Source organism: Leopardus geoffroyi, chromosome C2 (genome assembly GCF_018350155.1).
Source record: "Leopardus geoffroyi isolate Oge1 chromosome C2, O.geoffroyi_Oge1_pat1.0, whole genome shotgun sequence".
In the NCBI taxonomy this organism is placed as follows: domain Eukaryota; kingdom Metazoa; phylum Chordata; class Mammalia; order Carnivora; family Felidae; genus Leopardus; species Leopardus geoffroyi.
The window spans coordinates 128,773,315-128,794,674 of NC_059333.1; the positions used below are offsets into that span (position 1 = coordinate 128,773,315).

The window sequence follows — 21,360 nt, forward strand, 5'->3', positions numbered from 1 at the left end:
TATCTCTCTCCTTTTCTCCCTCTCTCTGTCTGTCTCTCTCTTTCTCCCTCTCTCTCATTACTCATTCTGGGGCAGCTGTCATATTGTGAGACATTTAAGTAGTCTATGGAGAGCCTCATTAGGTGAGGAAACGAGTTAACCAGTTAAAAGCCAGTAGGAACTAAGGCCTGCCAGCAACCATGTGAGTGAATGGGAGGTAGCTCCTCCAGCCCCAGATGACTGGAGGCTCAATTAGCAGACTGACTGCAGTGTCATGAGAGACTCTGAACCAGAATTATCCAGATTCCTGACCCACAGAAGCTATCAGATAATAAATGCTCATTGTTTTAAGCTCCTCAAGTTTGGAGTGATTTGTTATGCAGAAACTGTTAACTAATACAAGGGATGATAGAATTAGAATATCACAGATTTGTACTAATGAAATAATTGGATTGTGACCAATGCTCATCAATGACTGCTAAAACCATAAAGTGCAAAGCTAAGGGAGAAATTTATAACCAATGAAAATATCTGAACTTAGTAATCAAATTTTTAAAAACAACTTTATTAACTTTTTCTTGCTTTTTTTATTATGTACAATTTTAAACATATAAAAAGTATAGAGAATAATAGACTGAATTCCATATGCCCATCATTCAGTCATTAACACTTACCAGCTCATGGCCAATCCTGTTTCATTCATAACAGCACCCAAGTCCCTTCACTCCATTAGCATACTGGGTACTTTGAAGTAAACCCCATACACCACATCATTTCATCCACTGATCGATCTTTTTTTTTTTTAAAGATTTTTATTTTTGAGTAATCTCTACACCCAACACTAGGCTTGAACTCACAACTGAGATCGAGAGTCACATGCTCCACTGACTGAGCTAGGCAGGTGCTTCCATCCACTGATTAATCTTAACATCACAAAAAGAGAGGCAAACAGACATTACATGTCTTTTGATGTGATGCAATTAGAAATCTCCAACATTATCTATACACTATTATTGCTAAAACAACAACAAAAAAACAAAAAAAAAAAAAAAGGAAAAGAAAAAGACCTGAACTTGAAATTAAGTCCCAACTACAAGTTTACACGAAATACAGAGGATATGTAGGAAACTCTACATATAGGTGACTTGATTTCTTCAAAACACAAATGGTTTAAAGGAGTGGAAAAATAAAATTAGGAGATACATCAACCCCACAGATGTGTGGACTCTATTAGCGTTCTCCAGAGAAACAGAACCAATAGGAATATACATAAGAGAAGTTTTATTATAGGCACTGGTTCACAGGGTTATGGAGACCGACAAGTTCCATGATCTGTGCCCGACATTTGGAGACCCAGGAAAACTGGTGATGTAATTCAGTCTGTGTCCAAAGGCCTGAGAATTGGGAGGGGCCAATGGTGTAAGTTGCAAGTAAAAGTCTGAATGCCCTAGAGCCATAAGCAACACTGTCTGAGGGCAGGATAAGACAGAAGTCTCAGACTAAGCAGAGAGAGCAAATTTGCCCCTCCTCTATCTTTTTGTTCTATGCAAGTCCTCAATGGATTGGATGATGCCCACCCTGAATTGGTGAGGGTGGTGACCTTCTTACTCAGTCTACTGATTTAAATGCTAATGTCTTCTGGAGACAACCTCACATGCAGCCAAAAATAATGTTTACCAGCCATCTGGGCATCCCCTAACCCAGACAAGTTGATACACAACATTAACCATCACATGAACCCTATTTGGAAATCAATTCAAACAAGCTATCTGTAAAAGACATTGTAAGGCAATCAAGGGAAAGGGAACATGAACTAGATATGAAAGGATATTAAGGAATTATAAACTATGTGATGCCGGGATTCGCTTTGCTCTTCATGAATCTTTTGCATTCTGATTTTCTAAAATATTGCATTAAAATATTACTTATCTTGATTATGGAGTTTTCCTTAAATTTTGGATCCAAGGCAAGTGCCTCCCTCACTCAATTCATACTAGTACTGGCCCTGAGGCAGAATGAATGTAAACAAAGCAGTCAAGAGGTAAGCAATGCAATAGCAGAATGGGATGAACGCTATAAAGGCAAGGGTGGTAGAGAATCACTGGGGAGTGAGGAGAGAGAGATCGGGAGAAAGTGTGTGTGTGTATGAGCTTGTGGATAGTGGTAAATGGTTGAAGCAGGGTGGGGAGTCAGGGAGCTTTCCAAGGAGTTGCTGAAACTGGAGAGTAGAGGGAATTCAGGATATGTTTCAAGAAGGAAAAGATGGGACTTGCTAACAGCTTTGAAAGAGGTGTGGAGTGAAATGCAGATCAGATTCAGCTTCAGTAATGGTAAAAAAGGGTACCTTTAACTGAGGTGAACAATAGTGGGGAGGAACAGCATTCAAGGGAAACCAAGTCTGGCTTTGAACAATATTAAGTGTGAGCTGCATACTAAAGACACAAATAGAGCTGAAAAAGGTACTCACAAAGATAAATCTGGACCTCAGGTGGAAAGAGATGAGCAAGAGATACAAATTTGGATGAGATCACTTATGAAAACTGTGTAAAAAGAAAACTGGAGTGGGCATAGATATGAGCTCTTGGGGCCACCAACACTTAAAGGTCAGGTAAGAAGGGAGAGCCAGCAAATGAGCCTGAGAAGTAGCCATTAGTGAGGTAGGAAGAAAGCAGAGAAAGCATTTCCTAAGGAAGAACTGTGTGAAATGCTGCCGGCAAGTGAAGTAAACTGCGAAAACTAACCCATTGGGTGTGGTAATGGGCAACCAAGATGAGGGCAGTTTCCATTGAGTAGGGAGACCAAAGCCAGATTGGAATGAATTGGCAAATGAGCTTGAGAGGGAGGCAAGGAAATGAAGACAGTGAATCTGATAATGCATTTGAGCAATTCTTGAAGGATGGAGAATAGAGAGGCTTGGAAGAATCAAGTTGGGGCATAATCCACAACCCTCAGCTCTGCTATCTACCTATGGTATTTTGCATTGAGTACAGCTCTGGTTCAGGAAGCTGTGGAGATTGATTTCATTATTTTGTGAGAAGACTGTAAAAAGGAAGTAATTTGTTCTACATTTTGCATGTATTTTTTATATATTATCTTTTAACCAGCTGTGACAACGGCAGAGGAGGACATTAGCAAAAAATGTTAAGTCTAAATCAGGGGCTGAGTTTTTAAGCCAAGAATCTTTGTTTTTGAAGAGAGAGAGTGAGAGTGGGAGAGACGGGTAAGAGGGAGAGAGAGAGAATCTTTTTATTTATTTTTTTTTTGAGGGAGAGAGAGAATCTTAAGTGGGCTCCATGGCCTGATTCCACGACCCTGGAATCATGACTTGAGCCAAATGCTCAGAGTCAAATGAGTCAAATGAGTCAGATGCTCAACGAACTGAGCCACCCAGGTGCCCCAAGAATCATTTCTTAAGGCAGGGATCTCGGGGACTGTGAGGGGTAAGGGGAATTGAGCCCCACCCCTGGGCACAACATCTGCCAGCTGCCACTGGGGATCTTGCTACCACCACCCACACAGTGAGTGCCCTGAGTGGACAAACCCTTAGAGCAGCCTTGAGATGGAACAGCCTGAGCAGCACTTTCCACCTCAGAATTTATGAGCAGTGCAACCGTTGTCCCCTCACCTTCTCACAAGGGTAAAGCCAGAACTGTCCCTGATAGCTCCAATCACCCATGGGGGGCTGCTTCCCTCACTAACAGAAGCAGCAGAGGTGGCATCTCCCCCACCCATCCCCGTTTTCCAGTGAAGGCAGGTGCAGAGAGGAGGGGACAATAAACGCCTATTAAAAAGCCACAGACCTCATCTTTCTTATCCATTTATTTTTTTAAATGTTTATTTTTATTTATTTTGAGAGAGAGAGAGAGACAGAGACTCCCATCTTATCTATTTATTTTTAACTAACCTTAGTGGGAGAAACTGCCTGACCTGAAAGGTAAAGAAACTTATTTTGAGTTTTGAATTCCAAACCCAAGACACTACATAGTATGTTCTTCTTGATGGTGAAGGATTAGAGAGAAGTTTGATCCCATTTCAAGAGAACTGAACTATAAAATATGACCACCTCTCTGGCTCCTGCTTGTTGTACCCTGATGGCTCTTTAAAAGTTTCCTTCTCAGACTATGGGCAGGGACTGCTTGGATTGGCATAAATTTCTGTACTTTAGACAAGGAAATGCAACATTCATTTAATGAGCAACTTCGGCTGCTCTGTGACCACACTTCACTCAGAGGTACATCCAGAACACACACAAATCCATCTCCAAAAGCTTGCAGGGTGAGACAGCTTTTACTGAATGTCCTTCCAAAAGGGGCAGTGAAGGGGAAATTATGCCACCCAACACAGCAATCTCTCCCAGTCCCTCCTCTTGGGAAGAGGAGTCGTCTCTTTCATAAAATGGCCTCCTCTGGCCACTGGATCCTCACTGCCCCCTCTTCTTCCTCACTTTCTCAGGAAGGCCTGCTATCAGCTTTGGCCACCTTCCTCTCCACCCCTCATCCTAGCAGTCCTGACTGGTCCTGACCAGAGATTTGCTGCTCTTGAATATTATCAGTCAAAGTGGTGTATGGGCCCACTGTCCCCTGCGACAGGACTCCCATTTTAATCACCGAGGCCCTTTGAGTTTGTATTAGTTTCCTATTGTTGCTATAACAACTTACCACAAACTTTGTGGCTTATGACAACACAAATTTACTATCTTCACTTCTGTAGTTCGTAAGTCCCAAATGGGTCTCAGAGTGTCAGCAAGGCTGTGTCCCTTTCTAGAGGGTCTAGAAGAGAATGTGGCTTTTGCCTTTTCTAGCTTCTAGAGGCTGCCACATTCCTTGGTTCTTGGCCCTCTGCCACCTTCAGAGCCAGTGAGCACATCACTCCAACTTCTGCTTTCATCGCTGTATCTCCTTATATGGCTCTGGCTGTTCTGCTGCCTCTCTTCCACATTTAAGGAGACTTTTAAATACACTGGCCCTGCCCTGATCATCCAGGATATTCTTCCTCTCTTCAAGTCAGCTGATGAGTATCTGCCCTCTGCAAATTTATTTCCCCTTTGCCATATAACATAACATATTCACAGTTTCTGGGGATTAAGGACATGGATACTTTTGGGAGGCCATTGTTTGTCTACCACAAAGTTCAAAGGCTAGTGTGGCTGGTGGTAGCTTGTGAGAGAATGGTCTCCTCCTCCTGTAGCCAGAGGCTATACAAGAAAGCGGTTGTGCTGGGCCCTAAATTCAACTCAAGTGGGTGGCTAAGGGCTTAGCTAAAAGTCTTTCTCCAAGGTAAGCATCGTGCAACCCTTTCTCAAGTTTAGCTCTGCTGTAATCCTTGTCCTTTACCCCCACATTAGGGGTGGTTGGGCAAAGATGGGTGGCAAATGATTTTCAGAAGAAACACAAAGAAACAAATGTTTTATCTCTAATCCAGAGACATTTTCTCTCCATGACCTCTTCCATCCTCTCCTGGAAACCTCTTGGCTCACAAACACTGAGCCATCCAGATTTTGGTGGACATCTTGGCATTTGAATGTCTCACCCATCCCAGGTTAATGCCAGACTAACAATGAATTCTAGTGGCTGACTCAGAGAAGGGGAAGCACTGTCTCCCTGGGGCTCTGGTTTGTAGATGAGGAAATGCAGGATGGCAACTTGTTTTGATCTGGGAGTGACCATCACTCCAGATTCCATGTTTACATGGTTTGGTAAGGTAGTCTCCGAAGATGACTGTCATTAATTCCTTATCTCCTTGAATGTACCTACTGCTTCTCACATCAAGATGTAGAGTCTAATTCCCCTGCCTGGGCTGGCCTTAGTGACTTGCTTTACCAATACAATGTGATGAGAGTGATATTCTAGGTCTCTTGTGGCTAAGTCACAAGCTTTTTAATTGATGACCCTCTGGGAATCCAGCTATAATTATGTAAGCCCGTGCCACATGGAGAAGCCAAATGTAGGCGCTCTGGTTAATAGGACCTGCTGAGTTCCCAGGTAGCATCAGCTGCAAGCCACAGGAGTGAGCCATCCTGAACATCTAGCCCAGTCAGGCCTTCAGCTAACTCCAACCCCAGCTGTTATCTGAATGCAACAGGATTCAAGGCCATAAGTGAGAACCATTCAACTGAGACCAGCCAACTCTTAAAGCAGTGCAAGCAATAAAAATAGTTGTTTTAATCCACTAAATTTAGAGGTAGGTTTGTTACAAAACGATAGAAATTTAGGGTATATCTATACCCTTGGGGAACCCAGAACAAGTCTAGGCAGTGTGACAAATGCTGGGAGGGCTATCGAAAAGTGTCAGATATTGGTAGAGAAGATATAAAATGTGTGATCAATAAATAATAAAGACTAAGTGCTACAGGATTTTGGAAGAGGAAGATATCACTTGTGGGGAGCTGATCAAGGAAACCTTCCCTGGAGAAAATGAGATTTAACCTGAGTCTTGAATCCTGTGTAGGCTTTTAACAGGTGGAGAGTGGGGATAAAAGACAATATATATCTGAAAGAAGTAATGTGGACCAAAATGGCAAATCAAAAGAATGAAGGGTAAATGGGAAATGTGAGTAGATTTGCTGAAAACACTCACCTTTCAAGATTCAGGGCAAGGGTGCTCTCTCCCAGGAAACCTCCTATGCTTTCTCCCATTTTCCTACCTTCTGCCTTACTTGAACTGATTCTTCTACTTTTGTCATAGCACCAGGAATTCTTTGGACTTTTTTTTTTAATACTCCTGTTATGACTAGGCTAAAGGTAAGTGTCTATAACAAAGAGTTCCCAAAATACAGTGGCTTAAATCATGTGGATATTTCTTTTTCTTGCTCGTGTTAGCAGTTTTCAGAGGAGGTCTGCCCCTCATGGTCATTCAAGGACACGGGTCCTTCAAAGTCATTGCTCTGTTCTCCCCTATGTCACTAACTTGCATGATAGAAACTTGGTCACCAGCAAATTCAGGCTCCAGCAAGTCTGGGAGAAGGAAGAGAGGTAGAGGAGGCAGGCCTGACATTCCCAACCTAGAAGTGGCATGTATCACTTTCTTCACATATCTTTGTCAAGAACTTGGTCACATGACCTCACCTAAGCCCAAGGGGGGCTGGGGAAGTATGGTGCAGCTGGGCAGCCATATGGAATACTAGTGCTATCATTAAGGAAGAAGGGGATTCAGGGTAGGCAGTGGCAGCCCGTGCCACAGATGCTCATCCTCCTCTGAGTCTAGGAGCTTCTTGAGGGCAGGAACCACATTTTCCTCAACTCTGGTCCCCAGCACTGCACCTGCTGCCTGACCCACAGTAGTGTTCAAGCCACACCTGCTGAATGGATGAAGCTATTGCAGTGGCATAGGTTGGATGTGATAAAGGCACAAGGCAGTGCCGGGACCTGAGAAAGAGAGGACAGATGTGGAAGCATTTACTAGGGAAATGCACGGGCTTGATGAAGCTTGCCAGAACAGAGAGCTTTCAATGTTATGATCTTTTGTGATCTAAGTTGATGGCTCTTTGGCACAGGTTTAAAGAACTTGAACTGAATACCTCACTTAACAGACATTTATTGAACACATTCCAAATTTAAGAAATTCCTCAACTGTTTTAAAATCACTTTTGGAAAAAGCATGCCTGAGGCTTGAAGACTTTCAGGGTTCTTGTTCAATACTTTCAATACAGGGCTTTCCCCTGGCAGCCATTCCACATCATCAACCATACCTTCCTGGAGTGCTAACAGACCCCCAGAAAGTGAATGTGTGCACTTACTCACTGATGTCCAGACACTATCTCCTTTCTAGAAAACCAGGCTCTGTGGCTGAGTGCCATCTAAACATGTTATTCTTCAGTGTCAGCACAGGTTTTGGAATTAGTCCAGACTGAGTCTGAATTCTGGCTCTGCCATTTACTACCTACTTTGATAGTAGTTTCAAATTGCTTTATCTACTTAAATCCCAGCTCCTTTACCTGTAAAATGGAGATTATAATGGGGCTACATCCCTGGGTGTATGACGATTTAATGAGGTTCTGGGTATAAAGCACTTGGCCCTTAGCACTGCACTCAATAAACAATAGCTCTTCAATTATTAGGACAACTAGGTTTTCAGGCCTCTGTGTCTTCTCACATAAAAAGATACTAACAGGTATAGCAGAAATAATAGCCAGTTATGGCTGTGAATAAAACTCAAGTGTGCAGGGCGCCTGGGTGGCTCAGTTGGTTGGGCAACCGACTGCACTCAGGTCATGATCTCACAGATCATGATTTCGAGTCCCACGTCAGGCTCTGTGCTGACAGCTCAGAGCCTGGAGCCTGCTTCGGATTTTGTGTCTCCCTCTCTCTGCCCCTCCCCGCTCGTGTTCTGTCTCTCTGTCTCTCAAAAATAAACATTAAAAAAAAAAAAAAAAACTCAAGTGTGCAAATTGGAACCTCACTAGTTTCTTGACCTGGCCTGAATTTCTGACGCTGTGGCTCTGTCCTAGCCTCCAGAGGACAATCTGATCCTGGTGCAGGCAGTCCCATCCTAAGATTTCTTGACCACATTTGGGATAATTACCACACTGGAGCTCAGAGCTCCATTTTAACTTCCTCTGCATTCCTCCCTGGTCCAGCATAATCTGAGAACTCATCAGCCTAGTCACCAAGCAGAGGGACAACTGGGTCCCTTTTTGGGTCTCTATGATTCTGGGATCCATGCTTTTGTCAACACTGACATCGTGTCGTTGTGATGCTCTCTCAGAGATGACAACGCTGACAGAGGTGGCAGCTCTAGTCAGTAGCACATTCAATTCCATCCCATGGATCAGGCCCGTCCCTCTTACCTCCTGGGACGAGCCGAGTTCACTCCCCACACCCTGCCGGCCTAGCTTGTCATGCACTCTAAGCTAACTTGTGGCTCAGTACAAGCTCATAGAAGCTCTCCAAGCCATACTTGGTCTTGTGAAGAACTGTGGCCCACTCGTGTCCACATGGACTATGCCATTACCCCTCTTGCTTCCTATTATCAGAAGGGGCAAGACTCATTTGAGCAACTGCAGCTGGAAAACTGAACCCATAAGTCCTCCTTCCTGTTATAATCCCTCACCCTCAAGGGCACTGTTCCTTCTTCCCTCTCCCTTTCTCCTCTCCAGAGAACTCATGCTGAGAGGAATGTCTGACCCCTTACTATTCTGGTTCTTCCTCTCTAGTTCTGCCCCTCCATCTCTGTTCTCCACAACACAAATCTCCTTTCATATAGGTGGAAGGGGGGGCACCTGGGTGGTTCAGTCGGTTAAGCATCCAACTGCGGCTCAGCTCATGATCTCAGGGTTCCTGAGTTCGAGCCCTGCATCAGGCTCACTGCTGTCAGCACAGACCCTACTTCGGATCTCACTGCTGTCAGCACGGAATCTGCTTCGGATCCTCTGTTCCCCTCTCTCTCTGCCCCTCGCCCTGTCACGCTCCCCCCACTCAAAAATAAATAAACATTTGAAAAAAAAAATATATATAGGTGGAAAGGACTTATGCTTGTGTGCAAACACAGACACACACAGACACACACACACAGTAAAAGCAGTTCTTCGAGTTTGTGTATACTTTCCAGACTGTTTTGTCTCCCATCCACCAGAGACCAGAAGTTCTTTGAAATGACATGCTAGGGAGTCTGCTAACAGTCTAACCCTGTTCGCAGGGATTTTTTTTTTTTTTTTTTTTTTTTTTTTTTTTTTTTTTTTTTTTTTTTTTTTTTGTGGTGGCTGAGAGGAGTGAACATGCTATTTGATGTCTCAGCTATCAGTCTGCCACAAATTAATACTTCATGTTGTATCCTGTCTCTTGAGTGACATGGCTTTTTACCAAGTTAATGTAGTCACAAAGAGGTCTACCAGGCTGCTTAATCCACGGAGTGGGCAGAACCCTCTTCATCATGCTCCCATTGGCCCTTCTAATTCCCATTCCACTCTTTTAATTTAATTTTTACAAGTTACACACCTACTTTTAAAAGTCAAATATAATTCTCCAGAACTTTAGAAAAGCAGCAGTCTCCTGGGTTCCTCCGCTGTCCTCCATTCCATTCTCATGTTAGTCCCTGAGCTGTCTTTTCTGATATTTGCCTCTATATTGTTCACATTGGGATCACATTGCCACTTCTTGACTTACAGGCATTATTTGTGGATTTCCAAGGAGGGAGGTGAAGGTATCACTCCCGTTAAAGACTCCCACACATATTTAACTTACCCTCCCTCCACCAATACTTCGGGTTTACTTTGTTTTGATGCTGTAAATGCTAGTCACCAGTGAGCCCTATGAAGCAGTTTAATTAATTGCCTTTCCTTTCTCAAACAACTTTTAGTTTTTCTCGGAGCTAATAAGTGGCCTCTTCCTCTGTGTCCTTCTGTCTAAATTCCTGTCCTCTTCTTGGGGACTTTGCTCCCAGACCCTTCTACCTAACCTTCTGGCAGCTCACTAGGCAGCCCTTCAACCTGAAAGGCAAAGACCAAAATGAACAGGGAAAAAAGAAAAAAAGGAACCTGTATCAATAGAGACAATAACATAGAATCTGTGAGATAAGAACAGGTTGCTTTAAAAAAGAAAAGTCAAAAAGCAAAGAGCACTCTGAAAATAAACTATGACAATAAAAAAATTATAAGCCAGTATAAAAGTTAAAATAAAAAGCCAAAGAAATACCCTAGAAAGTAGAACAAATGTCTAGTGATCCTTGCTTTGCCTTTATTATTTAGGAGCGCAGGGCTAAAAATCTGATTGTTGGTTGGTGACCTTGTCCTAGAGTAATAAAGGTGGAGTGAGCACCAAATGTCTTTTGTGTTTTCTATCTGTATCTTTTGATAGTTTCTTCTGGGCTGCTCAGATTCCCTGCAGAAAAATCTCCAATCTCCCACTGGGTTCCCAGCATCCTGGGAGCTGAATGTAGGAAGGGAACTAGAAAAGAAACTCTGATCAGTATACAGAATTTGACTTTATGTTCCTACTTTTAGTATGGCATCGCAGCTCTCATCAGTACCTGATGTCTTCCAGTCCAAAGACCTCTGTATAAATGTTTCGTTTTGTGCTCATATTGGGGAGAAGACCCCAGGATCTAAATGCTTCTCAATCAATCCTCCTATTCTTAGCCCATCCTGCATTCCCCCATTCAGAGCTACCTGGTGCCTCAACTCCTGACTTAGGTTTTAGCTAAGTCAATTGCCACTGATCATCTGCTTTCAGCTTCCAAAATGTAGTTACTGTGGTCTCTACTGCCATTTCTCTTTGTTATTTGGGTTTATACCCTTAAGAAAGAAATCCCTTTCCTGCCATGTTAGTAGGGGTGGGAGGCTAAAGAGATTAAAATGGTGTTCTATCTGCCATCTTCAAGCAGAAGTGTCTCATTCTACTTTAGCTCTTTCTGGTTTCACTTGGAACCATTCAAGCTAGATGCCATGATGTAGCACTTTAAATATCCTCTACAACTTTGTTCCTTTTTCCTTCCACTGCTCTGGATCTGCATCCAAATATGAATTATTCCACAGGCCATCCTCTTTCCTCTTGCAAACAGAGTGCTCACTACACAGATCAGTATGACCTCAGACACTTTACTTCTCAGTTTCAGCCTCACTCTCAACAATGCCCAGAAGAACTTAAAGACCCCTGGTCAATACTATCTTCCACCCACCTCGCCAGCAACTGCATACATTCAACCCTTTTATCAAACCTCCAGTTCTACACTAGTTCTTGGTGCTCTAATCCAGAAATGACTCTCCTCCAGATTAAAAAAAAAAAAAAAAATAGAAGCAACCAAATGTGGATTTTCTCAACTTCCTTCCCCTATTTGTCTACCCCATGAAGGTATCTGTGTCTGAACCCACCCAGGCCCCCTTTTCCACACTCAGTAGCAGGCTCTGCTTCTGAAGCTGCCAGAGGTGCCCCTCTCACCGTGTTGACCACACTGTGGCTTTCAGAACCAGCTCTTCCTGCCTCTTTTAGACTTAACTCCTCCTAGTCTTTGCATCTTTGACCTCTCTCGCTTTTTGGCACATTCCTCTCAGGTTAGAAGCAACTTACATTTTTCCACTTTAAAAAAATTCTATGCAATCCCCATTTAGATATTATGTTCTCTCTCTCTCTCCTTACTCTTTCACCAGGCTTCTCAAAGGCATTGGTACTCATTATCTCCACTTCCTTGCCTCTCCTTACTGCTTTGACCCGTGCACTCAGTCTTCTGCCTGCTGCTCTCCCTCACTGATGCAACTTTGGTTGACAGATGTGTTGGGTATGCCTCAGTGCTTGGTTTACTCAGCAGTATTTAACATGCCGGGGTCACCACCTTCCTGACATACCACTTTCCTTGGACTACACTACTTTCCTGGTTCTCCCCACTCTCTGGCCATTCCTCTTCTGGAGCTTCTCTTCCTTTCCTGTCCTTTAATGTTGATGTGCCCAGCGTTCCATCTCAGCCCTCCTTTCCTCTCCTTCTCCATAAGCTTCCCCCATTCCTCCCACACTAACCACCTGGTGTCTCTTGCCACCTCATTGTGGATGGATGTACGTCTACTCCAGTTTTTCTGCAGAGCTTGCACCTGCATTTTCACCTGCTGGCAGGACATGTCTGCCAGGATATTATGCAGGAACCTCAAACTCAGTGTGCCCCAAGCTAAAATCACTGTTTCAGAACCAAAACTTGCACACAGTACCTTTTGCTATCTGTGAAATCTTGGGGAAGTTACTACATCCTCATCTGGAAAACTGGATAATAATACATTCCCTATAGGATTAAATGGTCTCATTATGTCTGATGACGTATGTCCAGCATTCATCAGAGTGTCTGACATACTGTCCATGCTCAACAAATGGCCCCATCGTTAGTAGTAGCAGAAGGAGAGGGAGGATGGTGAGGAACATCAGACACCACTTCTACCTGCTCCCAGTCCAAACACTTGGGATCCATCCCAGTCCCCTGCCTCCCCACCCATACCACCACCTCCCTGCCCGTCAGCCAACCATATTCAATCTATCATCAAGCCTACTGATCCTATCCCATAAATATCTCTCATATTAGTTTCCCTGTTCCCATCCTCACTGCCCTGCCCTTCCTGTTCAATCTTCTCTCACTTAGGTACTGAAAAGTCATGCTGCCTGGTTTCCCAGGTCTTTCCCTTTTTCCTCCAGTGCATCCTCTAAATCTTCACCAAAATGATACATCTAACATGCATGTCTGAGGAGGAAAGCTAATATTTAAAACCATAACAGACTGCAGCTGCGTCTCCCCCTAAAGCATGCATTCCTCCTGAGCACAAGGCTCTCTGTTTGGTAAAATACCTGCATACTTGGCTGCAGAAGATGAACAGTTGAGAATATATAATAAAGAGATAGCTTAACTCCTCTGCAGAGGAAACAAACTGGAATTAAAGGTTTGGAAGGGATCTAGAAGGGAAAGAAAGTTGAGGAAAGCCTTGGGGGTGGGGAGATTCTAGCTCACTATCTCAGCAGGTGGCTGGAGAGAATTAGGCTGTGGTGGGGTAGGGCTGTCATGTAAAGATCAGAGGTGACCAATACATTCTCTCAAGCTCTGGACTGTTCTGTGCTGCTCTAGACCCCCTCCTATTCTGCCCTCAACTTCACTGCACTTCACCCTGTGTGGAGGCAGAGTTTTGGCTGGCATGGCTGAAAATGGGGATTTAGGGTAGAGATTGGTGTGTCTAGAGCTGAGCTTTCAGCAAGCAGGGCCAAGAGCTGGCTTAACAATGGAAAGACTGAGCAAATAAGCAGATGCATTCAGGATAATGGGAGTTAGGTTTCTTACTGTCAGGGAATGGATTTACAAATAGGTAATGAGGAAGGAATGGTGTGGGATTGGAATCAGAGGTATTGATATGAACTCATAGATTTTACAAATGTATGTGTATTTGCACACACATAAGTACACAGACATATACATACATAAATATGTTTATTTCCTTACTCTGTCTCCTGAGAGGGCCTAGAATCGATTACATTACAGTAGCAATAAACACAACTAGCTCCCAAATCTTGGTTTCTAAATACCATTCTCCACTAAAAGGAACAGGGGTTCCTAAGAAAAAGGGCTGATTGTAGGCTGCAACAGAAATGTACAAGAGAAGACAGGAATATTGTTGTTTCATAAAGTAAGAAAATGCTCAATGAGTGCTAGAGACATATCAAAAGAACACAGGAACAAGCGGAAGGAGCTCCCACTGGCCAAATCTCAAATACCTCCAAATACATTTTGAGGATGAACATATGAATGATAGTAATAGATTGCAATCCATTGAATACAATAAGAATTCATGAATCTACACAGATAAAAATAAATGAAAAAAGTAAATAGGAGAAAAGGAAAAAGTCTCCCTATGGTTGAATCCAACTAAATATGAAAGGAATAGTAGTAAGAAAATCATCAGTGGGTGATCAAATTTGTGGATAAAAGTTTGAGGACGAACCAGAAATTTACATCATTTCAAAGTATCTCCCCCTCAAATTTCTTATTAATCACAAAGAAAAAAACAGTAACTTTATAGCAGGGAAATGTATAAGACAACACATTAACCAACTGGTCAAAGATAACAGCACCAGTAATAGGCCAGACTGACATCATGTGCCTTTTGACATAATCTACAGAGAAGACATCACTTCAGTGCTTTCCTGTCAAAATTGCATAACCTGAATCTAATCACGAGGAAATGTCAAGCAACACCAACTGAGGGACATTTTGCAAAATAACTAGTTAAGGCAAAATAGCTAGTTAAGGCAAAATAACTAGTTAGGCAAAAGAAAGGTTGAGGAACTTTTAAAAGAGATGGAAAAAAGACATAAAAAGACATGAGAAATAAATGCAATGTGTGATTCTGGATTGGATGCTGGACTAGGAAAAAATAGTTATAAAAGACTTTATTGAGACAACTGATGAAATTTAAATATGGACTGTGGATTAGGAAATAGTTTTTTTTATCAATGTTAAATGTCTGTATTTTGAAAATTGAACTGCGGTTATGAAAGAGAAAATCCTTGCTCTTAGGAAATGCACTGGGAAGTATTTGGGGGAAACAGAGTACAATGTCTCTGACCTATTCTCAAATGGTTCAGAAAAAAATGCATATCTGTCTGTCTATCTACCTACCTACCTAAGAATGTCTTGGAATTTTTAGTATTATTATTATTATTATTATTATTAATTTTAATGTTTTTATTTTTTTTTTTGAGAGAGAGAGGAAGAGAGAGAGAGAGAAAGATAGGGCATGAGCAGGGGAGGGGCAGAGAGAGAGACACACACACACAGAATCCGAAGCAGGCCCCAGGTTCTGAGCTGACAGCACAGAGCCCCACGTGGGGCTCAACCTCAAGAGCCGTGAGATCATGACCTGAGCCGAAGTCAGATGCTTAACTGACTGAGCCACCCAGGTGCCTCATGTCTTGGAATTTTTAAAAGACATCAGATCCAGGACTCTCAATAAATTTCAAGCAAAGCAAATGGAAAGATATCCACACTCATATATATCCCAATGAAACTGCACAATACCATAAAAAAAATCTTAAAACAGCTATAGAAAATAGACAGATAATGTGTCAAAGTGGCACTTAGAATTACAACTAAATTTCCAATGGAAATAATGAAAACCAGAAGACAGAAGAATATGTCTGGAATACATGAAATCTGTAGGGGGTCTTTTAGTTTATCATGCCCTGTGATTAAGGTTAATGGCAAACTATGACAATTCAACCCAGGTAGGATTAGTGATGGCCAGACCCTTTAAGAAAGAAGATTCGGGTCACTCCCACCAGGTAAAGAACTAGGACCAGCTGAGGAAGTGTATGCTGGTAAAGTTTTTAGGAGGTCAATTCCATCAACATTTGTAACTCCTTTTGATTCAGCAATTCCACTTCTAACAATCTACCCTACCAAATATATACAATATGCATGAAGATACGTGTGCAAGGATGTGTGGTCTATCAGAACCACGAAATCTATCATGGTCCATTCCAACCAAAAGAACACCATGGATATGCCTCTGCATGCTCTGTCATGCAAGCATCCTCAAGACCTCAACTTATTTTGATCAGTGAAAATATCAAATCATGTGACCATTACCTTTTGTACAATTTCATTTCTATAAAACTGAAAACATGCATAAACACACAATTGTGTGTCTAAATACATACACATATACATGTATGTGTGTGTAAATATTGAGAGAAAGGGCTTATATATAAGAACATACACCAAACCGGGAACAGGGGGAGAGGATGATGGTTTGTATCAGGAAAGATGTTCATATTTTACTCTCTGAACTTTTGTGCTGCTCAAGTCTTTCACAACACAATGGGTTAATATATTACTTGTGGAAGGAGAACGTTTAAAAAGCAAATCAGGCCCAGGGTGCCTGGGTGGTTCAGGGACAGTTGCATCTGACTTTGGCTCAGGTCATGATCTTGTGGCTCGTGAGTTCGAGCCCTACATCAGGCTCCGTGCTGACAGCACAGAACCTGCTTCGGATCCTCTGTCTCCCTCTCTCTGTCCCTCCTTCTCTCTCTCTCAGAAACAAACAAACATTTAAACAAACAAACAAACTGCTCTATAGTACACAGAGCAGCATTCCCAACTGCTCCTTGCAAATAAAGTGGACGTTTCCAAAACTTAGAGCCACCCCTTTCTAGAGCCCTTCCCTAGTTGGGTGAACTCAAGGTCAGGGTGAGGAGTTGTTTCCAAGGCTCTGTGTGTAGGCATGTATCCTCGAGTGGAGCATCAGACTCATACATGAACACCCAGCCATTTCCATTATCTGGGAGGCCCCACCCAGCAGTGCCCAGTTCCTGCTGGCCCAGGGCTCCCATCCACCCACCCTGCTGCATCTCAAGCCCATGGTTGGCCTTTTTTAGGAAGAGCAAAACAAGCCCTGATGATAGTATTTTCCAGGCTTTCTGAAATTTGTCTCCTGGAGCAGCAAGGTAAGGTCAACCACAGTGACAAGCAAAACCAAGAAAGAGGGCAGTGTGTAGAGTATGGTGATGATTTCGGCTTTCATTTCCTCCAGACAGAGAAACCTCAGGAAGCTGAGGTCAGGGATTCCCAGCATTTTCACTCTGAGACTTATTGGGAAAATTCAAAAGTTTACCCACACCTTGGTGGAGGATTGTGAGGGTGAGGGGTGGACGATTCCTTCTCTAGGGATAGGATGGGGCTTTTGGGAGGATCGTTGTGTGGGAATTTGTTTGTTCTCTGAGGAGTTAAAGTGTTGGGAAGGTCACAATTTTAATTTTATTTAGAGGTCAACATTTGAGTATAGGGGTGCTTGGGTGGTTCAGTTGGTTAAGTGTTCGACTCCAGCTCAGGTCATGATCTTGTGGTTTGTGGGTTTGAGCCCCACGTCGGGCTCTGTGCTGGAGGTTCAGAGCCTGGAGCCTGTTTCAGATTCTGTGTCTCCCTCTCTCTCTGCCCCTCCTCTCCTCGCACTCTGTCTCTAAAATAAATGTTAAAAAATTTAAAAAAAAAATTTGAGTGTAAATTTGAAGAGGTAAGAGATGAAGCCACGTGAATATCAGAAAGAAGAGCGTTCTAGGTACAGGGAATAGCAGTGCAAAGTCCCTAAGGTAGGATTGTGTCTGGTGTATTGGAAGCACAACAAAGAAGCCATTGGGGCTGGAACTAAGTGAGTGGGGGTGGGAAGGGAGAGTAGAAGGACATAATATCAGAAGGGGAAGGAGGAAGGTGGAGTGAGAACTGCCTTGATAGCTTCTAAGGACTTTGTCTTTTATTCCAGATGAATTAGAGAGCCATTAGCAGTCTAAGAATCAAGTAGCAACAAGATCTGGTTGCATATAATAGGATAGTTTTGGCTGCTGCTTTAAGAACAGACTTAAAGGGGTAAAGGAGGAAGGGGAAAGAAAGCATGGAGGCCAGTGAGGCAGCAAGTACAACAGTCCAAAGGAGAGGTAGTAGAGCTGAGGTTTTCTTGACAGAATGGTCAGCATCACCTGGAGGGCCTGTGATGCTCTTTGGGGGACAGGGACTCTAGAGCAAACGACATGTTTATACCACTTCTCTATGTGTTCTTTCCCTCCAAAGTTGATACTTATTAGTCTGGGGTAAGGCCAAGGAATTTCCATTTCTACAAGTTGCTAGGTGAGATAGTACTGCTGGTCTGGGGAACCATACTTTGAGAACCACCAACTTTTTCTTCACAGCACTGATGAAAATGTGCAACGAACATGTGTTTATCATATGTCCTCAAGGAATCACCTTGCTTACCCCTGTGTCTCAAGGCCAAGCATGATGTCTGGCACAAATGCACTGAACTCAGCTCTGGGCTAGGCATGGTGCTGCATTGAATGAAGTTTTTGAGGATCTCTGGTTTGAAGGGTTTGGAGGTAACTGGTGATTAAACTCTTCAGGAAATGGTCATTACAGGGAAGGGATTCATTATAACAACAGTAATAATGGGTGTGACACTTACCCAGTCCAGTGTTGGTCTCAGTGTTTTACTCAACATCTCCAATTAAATCCTGTGAAAGCCCTGTGAATCTGGCATTATCACCCCTGTTTTATGAATGAGGAAACCGAAGCTTGGGGAGTTTAATGTTCCCGAGGTTACACCATTAACCAGAGCAGGGCCAGGCCTGACTGACAAGCCCTGCTCTGTTTACAGCACAGACTACTTCAAGAAGTCACTGATTAAGAGGAGATTGCCTTGAAGACGAGCTTCCTCACTTGGGGACTGTGAACTATTTTTAAAAATGCAGGGCATATGCCATCTTTAAAAAAAAAAAAAATGACTCCTTTCTGAATTGAGAGCCCTGTTCACACAGCACATCTCCAGCCTCAAGCTCTTCTTGACAGAGCCCTGATTCTCTAATAGGTAGCAGTGGCTGCTCCAACCTAAGGATTTTTGCTGACCTTTGTGTTTTTTATGCTTGTCTGGTGGAGCACGTTTCTTCAACTCTCACCCTCTTCTCTGCCTCGTCCTGTAGGATGACAGGCACAACTCAAGGGGCTGAAGCTTGACAAATCGAGGCTGGCTTATCTCTAAATGGAATCCACGGCTCTCCCTACAGAACGAGAGAAATGAAGTTCCAGGACTTCCGCCTCATCAGAACCCCCCCCCCCCCCACCCGCTTCCCTCAAGAGGATAAAAATAGCCGCCTCCCAGGGCCTCTCTGCGGGAGCAGCAACTGCGCTCAGAAACCCCGCCTGCCCCTCGAGCAGCTGGCGGGGGTCGGGGCTTGGACCTGCCCGCAGGGGCGAGGTGACCCGGCCGGGCTAGGACGCTTGGAACTCTCAGCCGAGAGAGGGGGCACTTGGAGCATGTTTGAGCACGATGGTAGGTGCTCACATAAATGCACCCCGAGACCTGGAGGTCCGAGCACGGGTTGCTTAGGCTGCCTTTCAAAAAGCAGAGGCGTATTCCCGATTCTTAACCTCTTTGGGCGACAGGGTCTCGCTAGAACAAACGATGAAACGTACAGAGCACTTCTCTGTGTGTGCTCAAGCACACGCAGAGAAAAACAGACAACACACTACTGCGCACCACAGGTTAACAACCCCAGATAGGGTTGATAACGGGGGCGCACAACGATCATGAAAAATAAAACTTCGTAAGGTTCTAAGAATAAGGTTACTAAAGTTTGCTGAGCAGGATCTTTTTGGAGAATAAAAGCATATAATATTTATACATGGAAACTGACACAGAAATGTTAATGTTACCTCCGATGGTAGGATAAAAGGTGCTTTCCATTTTTCTCCATTTTCTCACTAAGAAAAAGCTGGTTTCTCTTATGCAAACCTGAGCGACCGCATCAAGCATTTCCCTGGAGCTGGGACCCCACTCAGCCGCAGACGAGGCCGGGGCCTGCCTGCCTGCCTGTCTGGACTCTGTGTCGGGGCGGAATGGGGAAGCGGGGGTGTTACAGACAACAGGCAAGGAAACCTCAGGCTGGTGACAACGTAAGGTGGGGATAGGTTCCTTTCAGACGGTGCCCAGAATGCCCCGAGCCCGCGGCGGCACTTGAAAATCAAAGCGCTCCCAGCCCGGCCGCGGCCAGCACAGAGCGGAGTGTGCGTGCGTACGCGCTCTCGGGGGGCGGCGGCGGCGCGCACGGGCGCGCCTCCGCGGCCAGCCCTCCACAGTGGACGATGCTGCCGAGGAGGCGGCGGCGGCGCGCTCCGGCGGTCTGAAGCGGCGTCCGGCTGCCACGGGCCGGCGGCGCGATGAGCTGGGCGACCGCCCCCGGCTCGGGGCTGTGAGGGGCTCGGAGCCGGGGGTGGGTGGTGGCGGCGCGGCGGGAAGCCAAAGCTGCTCCGCGGCGGCGGCGGCGGCGGCCATGCGCGGGACGGCGCGATCGGGGCCGCGGGGCCGGGGCCGCCTCCCCGGGACCCGCGGCCTGAGGGCCCCGCCGCCGCCGCTGCTGCTCCTGTTCGCGCTGCTGCCGCTGCTACCCGCGCCCGGCGCCGCCGCCGCCCCGGCCCCGCGGCCTCCTGCGCTGTCGCCGGCGGCCGCGGGGCCCAGCGTGAGCCTCTACCTGAGCGAGGACGAGGTGCGCCGGCTCATTGGTGAGTAGGGGCCGCCTGCTCCGGGGTGGGCAGGTCGGGCCCGACCCCGGCTGCTTCCGGCTGCCTGCGGCCCAGTCCGCGGGCCGGGGACCGCGAGCAGGTCACGTCCCAGTACTCGGGGTCGTCCCCGGGCCTTGGCCTTTGCCTGCCTCGCTGGCCGGGAGGTGTGGTCCCTGCCCGGCCCCCGCCCCAGGTCAGCCTTCCGGCCTACCCCCTTCGCCCTCGCTGCCCCGCCGCGAAAGACCTGGGATCCACCCGGTTCCGTTCTCCTCACAGCCCCTTCAGCCTTTGGCCCTATTCCGCAGTCAAGCGCCCTAACTTTTCTTCCCTGCCGCATCAAGTTTCTTTGACCATTCCTGATGCGTGTCATTCTAGGGCCCTGGATTTTGGATACCTCGAGTCCACGTTTATTTAGACCAAACCTGCACATTCTTGCCTGTGGTTGTGACTACCACAATACTGTGCTCTTACTTTCTTGTTACCATACTTTTTTTTTTTTTTTTTAAATGAGGCGGGAGGGGGGAAGGGAGAAAGGGCACTACACGTTAGTGGCAGTCTCCAAATCTTGTGACCGAAAAGCATGATTTTAAATGGTGAACGAATCTTCCGGTAGCAGACCTGCTAACTTCTCCAGTATCTTTTTGGTTCTTGTCTTGGATGTGTTGGACTGTGGACTGTTTGTTCAGGGCCTCCTTTGAATACCTTGTAGGGAAAGGAGAACTTAGCTTTGGGTCAGTTGGTTGTTCTGTTGTACGTAATTAGCTTTGTCGTTTGGGGAATTGATTTGAAAAATAATGGTGTTCTTGTGCTGAGACTTTGTGGATTCTGGAAATGAGCCTTAGAGGAAGGTCTGAGAGAAATGGCCCCAAATGGGAAGTCTTTGGT

General features: G+C 45.0%; 1 protein-coding gene across 2 annotated transcripts in view; it reads left to right on the top strand.

Annotated features, from left to right (window-relative positions):
* Nucleotides 1-20,039: 20,039 nt before the first annotated feature.
* The window catches only part of RYK (receptor like tyrosine kinase), a 101,465-nt gene continuing 100,144 nt past the window's right edge, over nt 20,040-21,360 (top strand). For both annotated transcript variants that reach the window (XM_045503589.1, XM_045503590.1), the window contains exon 1: nt 20,040-20,475. In XM_045503589.1, coding sequence (XP_045359545.1) covers nt 20,247-20,475 — 229 coding nt within the window. In that variant the 5' untranslated portion in view covers nt 20,040-20,246. The remainder of the gene's footprint in view (nt 20,476-21,360) is intronic.